At 38.7% G+C, this 10,142-nt stretch overlaps 1 protein-coding gene across 2 annotated transcripts in view; it reads left to right on the forward strand.

Annotated features, from left to right (window-relative positions):
* The window catches only part of pds5a (PDS5 cohesin associated factor A), a 31,220-nt gene extending 24,199 nt beyond the window's left edge, over positions 1–7,021 (forward strand). For both annotated transcript variants that reach the window (XM_042484932.1, XM_042484933.1), the window contains exons 26-33: positions 309–423; positions 603–735; positions 1,115–1,234; positions 1,487–1,549; positions 2,849–3,000; positions 3,086–3,173; positions 3,899–4,155; positions 5,861–7,021. In XM_042484932.1, coding sequence (XP_042340866.1) covers positions 309–423; positions 603–735; positions 1,115–1,234; positions 1,487–1,549; positions 2,849–3,000; positions 3,086–3,173; positions 3,899–4,155; positions 5,861–5,864 — 932 coding nt within the window. In that variant the 3' untranslated portion in view covers positions 5,865–7,021. The remainder of the gene's footprint in view (positions 1–308; positions 424–602; positions 736–1,114; positions 1,235–1,486; positions 1,550–2,848; positions 3,001–3,085; positions 3,174–3,898; positions 4,156–5,860) is intronic.
* The last annotated feature ends 3,121 nt before the right edge of the window (positions 7,022–10,142 follow it).

The raw sequence follows: 10,142 nt of genomic DNA on the forward strand, positions 1-10,142 counted from the left end.
TATTTCTTCTCTTTTTTTTTCTTTTTTTAAAACTTTTTTTGTGTTTGTTTTGTTTTGTTTTTTATAGTAATCTTGTACTTTTTCTAAATCTGTTTCCACTTAGTTTTTTCTCACATTTTATTTTTTTTATCATTATACACAATTTTGCATCTCAGCCAAATGGAAACGCCTTTTTTTGTGCAAAATTTTTTATTGTTTTGTGATATTATGCGACATCTGATTTTATTTATTTTATTAATATTATTTTATTGTATAGATGCATGAACATTTACAGACATTATAATGATTTATTCTTTATCTTTCTACAGAAAAACTCGTCTCCCTCCTTCCTGAGTATGTCGTCCCCTATATGATCCACCTGCTGGCTCACGATCCAGACTTCACAAAACCACATGAATATGAACAGCTCAAAGACATCAAAGAGTGAGTGAAGGCGCACAGTGTTTTGCTTATAAATCATGAACTATCTCTAAAATTTGATGGTATCAGCTGCGAATATGTGTTTACATTTTCTTTCTTTTCTAATATGGCTTATGATGCTAAAAAAGATCCAGGTGCTGAAGATAGAAGCTGTGACATGTTTATTGTACCTCTGTGTGTAGGTGCCTGTGGTTCATGCTGGAAGTGCTGATGACCAAGAATGAGAACAACAGTCATGCCTTTTTAAGGAAGATGGTAGAGAACATCAAACAGACAAAGGATGCACAGTGTCCTGATGATGCAAAAGCCAATGAGGTGAACACACACACACACACACACACACACACACACACACACACACACACACACACACACACGTGCTTACTCAATATGGCAAACAAACAAACAACAGAAAAGCATTAGAAACAGTAGCCGAGCGTTTTATCCTACTATCATTACTCGAAACAAAAACTTTTTTTTCGTTGTTCTTAAGCATGCAGCTTTAGGAAAACAGCTGGTGTCCATAATGTTTTAGAATTATTGAAATGATTATGGAGAATTGATGTCCAATGGGAGGCAGTCTGTGTAATGAAGGCAAAAAACAATAAGCTTAGAACTCTTTGGCTCCTTGGGACAAGTCACTCATCCTCATCGAACACTCCTAACAGTGTGTGTCATGTTGTCATGGTTGCAGAAGCTGTATATTGTCTGTGATGTCGCTCTCTTCGTGATCGCCAACAAGAGCACTGCGTGTCACCTGGACTTCCCTAAAGACCCCGTCCTACCCGCCAAGTTCTTCCTCGTCCAGGATAAGGCAATACACACACACACACACACACACACACACACACACACACACGAGCAGATATTTAATTTATCCTTATGGGTTTAAAAAAAATGATTTCAGACATCATAAGTGAAACTTGTAAATACATCTTCTCCTCTCCGCTATTCTTCTTAAGAATATCTCATCCACTCAGTGCTAGATAAATCAACAAAGTCACAAGCTTTGTTGTGCAGCTGTTCATGCTAATCAAAGCCTTTTTGCTCTTATTTCTTTAAACAGGATTTCAAAAATGATAAGGAGTATCTGACGACAGAGATGAGACAAATGCTGCTCACTGGAAAGGTAAAAGCGAAACACTTGATGCGTTCATGACCTCAGTCAGTATGGAGCGCCACTCAATGTTGCTCCTGTTTACTGTGTAACAAACATCACATGTTGTAATGCTCGACATGTCAGTGAGTGAAGTTTAAGGCTGCATCCAGCATTTAGGAGCCTTAGAGCAAAAATGATCCCCGTCCATAAGAGCGTTTTAGCACTGCTGCAACTCTAATCTCCATCCATAGTACTTAAACTTTAATTTCATATCACAAAATGACTCAAACTATCGTATATCATTTTGCCACCTTTTGAGATATGATTTATGTATTTGTATTTTTTTGTAATGTGTATGTATATATATATTTCATTATTATTTATTTATTTATTTTAAGTAGCCTAAGCTAACTGAACCTGGTGCATCAGTACCGCTAATAATAAGCTGACAGATGCATATCAGAAATCAGAAATTCAGATAGCACTGTCACTGAGTCTGTGCCCAGACTGCCACCACCACTTCAAGATGCTTTATTAGCCAGGTGAGCAGACTCGGGTATGAGCATCAATATCACATCCTGTGGATTTCCGCAGAAAATCCAGCCTGCTCTCATGACGTAAATCAGACATTTGGCTGTTATAGTTGGTGGAGAAAGTTGCTTAAGGGCTCTATTTTCATGTTGTGCTATAATCTATGGACCCATTGGCATACAAAACAAGAAATAAAACATTCAAATTCTGCAGAATCCTTAACATAAGTAAAAGCAGTAATACCATACTAAATGTACTAATTAAATGTACAAAATTATTGGCATTAAAATATACTATAAGTATTAAAAGTAAACATATATATTATGCAAAACGGCCCATTTCAGAATAATATGTTTTATATTATTGCAATTTAAGATGTCAAAAAATGTTTGTGGAATTAAAAATGTAGTATTTCCATGTGAGATTAAGTAAAATAGAAGCATAAAGTAGCTGAAAGTGGAAATACAATTTGGAGGTACTTTAAAGAGGTGAGATTTCTAGAAAGTTATCAAAACTAAGTAAAGTACTTGAGTAAATGTGCTTTGTTACTTTCAGCGCTGCATGGTTGTAGCCGTTGTGCTAGCTATGTTAGGAGTTAGTCGAGCATTATGTTTGACTTTATAGTTGATTGAATATGTTTTGATGATTTTTAAATGTAATTGTTCATTATTTGGTGTCATATAATGGTTTGCATGCCTGTACATTGAACTCTTAATTCCTGAGTACTTGTACACACAACATTAATGTCTGAACTATCAAATGTTATCGGTATAATACTGTGAACTACACCCTCTGCAGCCTAAACCAGCTCCAGTGTTGGGAGCTGTGAACAAGCCTCTGACGGTACCAGGGAGGAGGATCTTCACCAAGACCACCACAGTCTCAGACACAACCAGTAACACCAGCACCAACTCCTCCCCACTGAGCTCCTCAACTGTCAACAAGAACAGGTACACACACACACACACACACACACACACAATGGCACATCATCACAAATAATGCTTACTGCAACTTTTTAAACATGTCTTGTAGTAACAGCAATGCTGCAACCGAGTCATCAGAGAGCCGAGCGCAGGAAAACAACGAGAACCCTGTCATTAAAAACGAAGAGGTGAAGAAGGTAAGCTCAGCCGGATGTCGCACAGAATCATGTTTTATAACAAGATTCAATAACAAAAAAAAAACAAACAACATCACACACTGAAGCTGTACAGTCTTCTACAATCTCTGATAACTTTCTAGAATTCTCACACCTTTAATCGATTTTCAAATGCCTTCAAAATTTAGCAACGGATATTTTATGCAGACTCATCAGCAGGCAAAGTAATGGTAAAAACTGCAGGGGCACAGCAAGCTGCAACTGTAAAACCACGCATCATGAGACCTCCTTATCAGCTTTTTCCATAACAGACTCTAAATGTGGAACAACCAAAAATAAAATCAGCACAAGATATTAAGATTTTGAACAAAAGTGTTGGCTGAAGCATAGAAAGAGATGTGAGCATTTTGAACTATTTTATGATAATAATAATTTATAATGTCTTATAGTTGAGTGTTGCAAGTGTATGTAACCTGATATTGGTATCTTTTTTTTTACTGCACCTGAATGTTGTAATTCTGTGTAATCTTGATGTAAATATTTACCTTTTGTTCTTTTTACCTTAACTATAATTGTATGCAAACTATTGTATGTAACCTTTGTGTCTTTTTTTTCTTTTTCTTTACTCAAAGCCTAATTAGGGACAGGAGTTTGAAATAGCAACAGTTATGGTCTATATGTGAAACATCAGTCACTGCAGCTCCTGACCGAGCTCCCCTCACTGTCCACCTCACTGTCCCCCTCAGGAGGAGCCAAATCAGAATGTGACCCCCGACGCTGAGACAGAAGCGCCCGTCAAACGGCGCGGCCGTCCACCCAAAACAGCTGCTGCTGCTCCTGCAGCGGCTGAAAAAGAGGGCGCGGCGGCACCGACGGGAGGTGGAGCCGGCAGAGGCAGGAAGAGAGCAGCCGACCCCAACTCGGCAGATTCAATCAACATCAAGATGTCAAAACAGCAGCAGCAGAATGACGAAGGGACAAAGAGACAGATTGACCTACAGAGGTGAGTCTCGTCAGCGGGATCTATTAAAAAAGATGTGTTGCTAAAAAAACAAGCAGGACACAGGCTTTAAGACAGAATTTACTTTGGAAGTGTATCTTATCCTAGCTTTGACAAAAACAGTGATGAAAAAGGAAAGTGACAGAAAAAAGGCTCGGCAGTTTGTCTTACTGAAATCTAATGAACCTAATCCTGAGACTGCACAGAAATCTTTCAGATGTCAACTTTTTTTCCCTCCTCGGGTGATCTTTTGTGAGCAGACAGAATGAAAAAATGAGAAAGCGAGAGCCTGCAGAGGAGACAGGGAGAGCCGCAGGGACAGTCGTCGTCCCTCTGGACAGTGAGGGCGACACAGAGATAGAGCTGGAGTCCAGCCCAGAGGGCGTTATCTGTGACAGGACGGACAGACAGAGACCCCCCCTCACAGGAGAGCAGAGCAGCTGTGCAGCCTGGTCCCACACATGTAGCCAGGGAGACACCAAGTCTGCGAGGAAGGGAGGTACCAAGGAGGGGAGACCCTTCTGGCAAGCAGTGAGAGTCCAACATGAGCTGGCAGTGAGTTGGTTTAGTCCAGGATGTCTCTAAAACAGTGTGTCTGCTACAGGATCATATCAGAATGAGCAGGTCTCACACCTCGTCTGGATTTTGAAAAATAGTTTAAGGAGCAGTGTGAAGGATCGGGATTATTGGCAGAGGTCTCATTTTCTGTGAAACAAACAGACCAGGTGAAAACATTGAATAACGTAGTTTCACGTCACAAATCTGTGTTTGTCCAACACTGCTGGGCTCCGTGCAAACAGCCTGCAGGCCCTGAACCTGCTAATGAGCGCTCACCTTTTTACACCTCGACATCCTTGGTTGTAGTTGGGTTGTAGTTGGTTATGTGGTGTTAGTAGTGGTGATGGCAGCAGAAGGAGATGAAGATCTATCACCCCTGGCCACACCTCAGGTCCAGTGATTTGTCTCATTTCAAATGTTTGCTCTGCTTACTGCTCGCAAATTTCATCACGGCCTCCAGAAATTCACCACGCTTTTCTAAAGGCTTTGCAGCGTATTCATCAAGCTTTTCATTCTTCAGCTTCTACAAGCAAGTCAGTGCATTCAGAGGGTCGCTTTAGAGTCGTTAGGTTTCTTTAAACGTATCCACAATACAAAGGTGTTGAGATTTTTATTAAAAAAAATAAGATAAGTAAAAACACAGTGGTGTAGACCGTACAATGGAATTCTTACTTTGCTTGTCCCCTTAAATTAGAGTTATCAGTAGTATTAGATAGTATTGTTCAGGAGTCTGATGATCTGTGGTTAGTACTTTTGATTAACTTTTTTTTGTTTTGTTTTGGGTTTTTTTTTTAAAAAAAAAAAAAGCAAGTACTCTAATACTTAAACTCAAGTAATAATCTGACTTCACTTGTATTGGAGTAATATTTGACCAGGAGTACCTATACTTTAACTCCGGTAATAGGGTTGTGTATTTTGTCCAGCACTGGTGAAACTGTGCTGAATGTATATTTGTTCTGTGCTGCTCCCATGAATCCTACACACTGCTCCTATAAGAAAAATCTTCTTCTACAAGCAGCCAGACAGAGATGCGTGATGAAATCAGGGTTAGGTTGTAGTTCAGTTACAGTTTCAGTCAGTGGTTTAAAGAGCAGACAGCTGAGTGGTCTGACACTGAGTCCAAACTTTGTTGTTGTTTTTTTTTTTTCAGGTAAAGAGGAAACCGCTGAAGGTAAAAACCAGACTGTAGAGATGGGCCAGACTCTTCCTCTTACCTCCTGACCCCTACGTACACGCTCCTCTCTGACTCTAAAGCTTTCCTGGACACATTATGGACCTTTCTTAAAACACACACATACACACACATGCAGACACACACCACTGACATCCTAGAAGGTTTTAAGTACCTTATAGTCATGATTTGAAGTTCATTGTATGTAGGTCTTACTCAAAAAAAAAGTTATTATTTTTTTTTTCTCCTTTGTGTTTGTTGCTCTTTGCTTCTTTTGTGGAGCCATTTTTAAGAAGAAAAAAAACAAAAAACAGGATGGACATTTTACAAACGTTTTAATCTGGTTATGATTGTTGCTTTTTTAAATTCCCTGGGGAAAAAAAAATCCTACTGTATCTCCTGACCTCTTCCTCCTCGTGTCTCTGTTGCACAATGTTTTTTATTTTCAAGCTCACCAGATTTACTTACACAGTTGTATTTTGTAAATACCCACGTGCAACTTTGCAGTTCAAACTTTTTGAATATCCAAGACGTTACGAAAATGGCTGAAATATGGGAACATCAAAGCATAAGATTTGTGCATTTAACAGATGTACCGACACCAAAATTTTATAAACTTTGGTATGTTTAGGTTTCTAACTTTGGTATGTTGAGGTGCTTTAGCTTGGTTATAGCGTCACAAGGCCCCGTAGAAACTCTGCAGCCTCTTAACTGCAACCTGTAATGCTTTTCAAGGCCTTTTGGTTTGTTTCCAGTGTGTTCATGGGCAAATTAAAGCTGGCAAACATTTCTGGATACTGTGCTCCAAGCTCATCCCCAAAAATGGTCCGGGGGGGGGCTCTGAAACCGAGCTGGGTTTGAATTTTTTTTTTTTTTTTTTTTACTGCTGAAGTTCACGTTGGAATGCATAAATGATATATTACTATACAAGTATGTGTTCAGGTTTTTGTTCCTCTTTTACAATGAGATATTTTTTGTACTTCTGTCAGTTATTTTGCCGGGTAAAAGCCTGCTATGAAGCATCGAGTGAGTGCGGGTTGTGTTGATGACAACTTATTTTTGATGTAGTTAAAAGTTTGCCTATTCTCATGATCATATTTAATTTTTTTTTTCCAGAAAATAAATGCCTTTAGATGTTAACCATGCAGTGGATTTGTCCCTGTCACCGGGTTTATGAAGTGCGGTTTTATAAACACATTTTTTTGGACAGAACTATTCAAGCACCAGTAATATATTTTTTCTTTCCCTACTTGCTCGGCTTTTTCAGAAATAATTTCAGCTAGCTGGCATACATAAAGGAGCAGACGTAACCCAGGAGAAAATGTCCCTAAACCACGTCATCTTGATGCATAATATATCACGTTTACATAGACAGCTACAATCCTAATCCTGTTACTTTGCATTATGTGGAAAGTCATCTGTTACAACAAATTCCATGACTTTCTAAAATCTTCAATGATTTTTTTTTTTTTTTTACTAATTCCATGACTTTTCCAGGCCTTGAGAATGAGATAATGAAATTCCAGGTTTTCCGTGACCGTGGGAAACCTATTAAAAAAAACACCCAAGACACAGAGAAGTTGATTTTCCACTTTTTTTAATCAAAGAAACATGACACTGTCACAATAAATAACCATGCTTTTTTTTAATATACTGCTGATGCTCGCTTCCAAGGAAACAAAAGAGGAAAATAAGTCTCAATCCAAATGGAGAAACCGAGATGCAACAGCCCCTTTTTCTACGCTTCATCGTCGTGCAATATTGTACATCGTGAGAACACCAGGAAGACGGGGAGGAGGAGAAAGGGGCCTCTTTTTTTTTCTTTTTTTTTTTTATCCTTTCTTTTTCTTACAAAATATAGATCCAGCCATCAATGGTGCACTCTAGTGATAATGAGACGGCTCTTTATCAACAACTGGACTATTTACAAGTCGAGATGGTGCGTACGCATTCTGCCGCTGACTGTGAACCCTTTTGGGGGCTCTGGGTGGAAACTGTTCAGCGTCAGTGGAGAGGGAGCACATTAACCCCGGTGTAGGACTGTAATGTGCCACTGTGTCGGCAGAGGCTGAGCTGGAGGGGCAAGCAAAAGGAAAATTTGTTTTCAAAAGAAAGGCCATGTGTGAGGATTCATCAACACCCCACGTCTTTACACTCTGAGCATTTCACAGTCCATGTACCTCAAATCAAAGTGAAAACACGGTGCGGGCCTGCCATCTGCTGCAGAGGAGTTCCAGCCTCTTTTAGACATCATTCAAAGACCTCAATGAGCATTTTATTTGGCTGCGTAGTAAAGCATGTTTGGGCGTACAGGACACCACCTATACACCTCTCTCCATTTATATATGGCCAAAGTTCTGATTGCTGGATTGGATCTGTGATTCATGGTAACGCTGTCCCTCTTGAATGATCCACATCAGGATTGAGAGGGTGAGCAGATCCTTTAATCCGTGGCTGAGAGTGATTGCTCTGAAATGAGTGAAAAACAAAACCACAGCATTGCAAACATTCACAATCACTCTTTCCTTGAGGTGTGTTTCCTGTTGGTGCCGGGCGAATCTGAAGAGAAAATATTCCAGCGACATAATTCAACAGAAAAAAAGGCTTTGGTTCCCCACAGATGCCACACTGGGTGTGCTTAAAGTGGCCCGCCGAGCAGAGCTTCAAGGTGTCTCTTCTTTCCGCAGATTGAAAAGAGTCTTTCCAAAAGTGTGAGGGGATGTCGAACGAAGCAGACGCCCTCCCGTCACCACGTCATTTGGCCAAATGAAAGAAAAAGGCAACACAGAACATGCAAGGACAAAAAAAAAAGACACAAGGCTGGATTGTGGTGGAGCAGAGAAGGTGGTATGTAATGTGACCTTCGGGGGGGCCTGAGCCGGCTGTCACCTCCTGTCCCAGGCAGGGCAGGGTTTTAGTTGTGCCACCCCTAAACAATCTCACAAATAAGAAAAAACAACAGGAGATTGAGCAGGCAACTGCCAGGTGAGAAAAAATACAAAAAAAATCATCAGTATCAGGTTGAGAACATGAAAAGATGTTTTACTGTTTACAAGATATTTTCATGTTAAGACAAAGATGTTTTGTTGTTCCCAGAAACTTTTCTTGATATAAAAAGAAAGTCTGTAATACCAAGAATGTTTTTTTCCTAAAAGAAAAGTTTGTTATAAGTTTTGTGTGTGTGTGTGTGTGTGTGTATATATATACAGTAAGTTTATTATATCAAATGTTTTTAGACAAGAAGCTTCTTGTTTTAACATGAAAAGTTTCTTGTTGTAGAAGAAAGCCTGATTTTTGAAGAAATATTTCTTGTTATACCAATAATGTTTTTTCACAAGAAAAGTTTCTTGTAAAGGAAAAGCTTTCATTTTAGAAGAAAAAATTCTTGTAAAAGAAAACCTTTTATTTTAGAAGAAAAGTTTGTTTTAACATGAAAAGTTTCTTGTCGTAAAAGCAAACGTTTCATTTTATAAGAAAAGTTTCTTGTTACAACATGAATGTCTCCACAAGAAGAAGTTTTGTGTTCTAACAAGGAAAGTTTCTTGCATGTTGGAACATTAGTAGTTTGCACTTGATTGTATGTGTAACTGAATCATTTGCTCCAGTATTTTTCTTTGGGTGCTGTACTTAGTCACCCACCAAATTGTTTGAAGAAAATTTTCTTGATATAACATGAAAACATATTCTTGTATAACAAGAAACTTTTATTGCAACGAAAAAAATTCTTATAACATCACAATATCTTGAAAAAAAATGTGAAAATATGTTTTTAAAACATGAAACTTTTCACGTTATTACCTGATACTGATTTGTTTGTTTATTTTCTGGCCTGGCCGTTCTACTCTTAAGTAATTTAGATTTCGTGTGGATCGCAAAGGCATAAAAAGATATCTCTTCATATAATTGTAAACTAGGCATAGTTTATATTTAAAATAATTTGTTTTACAGTGCCGTGTAAGAAAAAAAGTATATCCCCGTCATATTTTCAAATTTACACTCATCTATTTACAGAAAACTTTTTTTCCCTCTGTGCAGATGTTTGGAGAGTGTCTGTTTGCTCTCTAATTCTACAGACAGAAAAAAATAGATAACTTTTGCAGGTGATTGATAAACTCGAGGAAAAACCCATTACACTGCTCAGTGCAGAACACCATCCAGTCAAGTTCACTGAATCCAGCATGACCTTTTCAGTATTAAATGTCCACAAAATAAAAGAATCTAACATGAGGTCCAACTGGTTGCTGGAGGGAGTTAATGGTTA

This window comes from Plectropomus leopardus, chromosome 4 (genome assembly GCF_008729295.1).
Source record: "Plectropomus leopardus isolate mb chromosome 4, YSFRI_Pleo_2.0, whole genome shotgun sequence".
In the NCBI taxonomy this organism is placed as follows: domain Eukaryota; kingdom Metazoa; phylum Chordata; class Actinopteri; order Perciformes; family Serranidae; genus Plectropomus; species Plectropomus leopardus.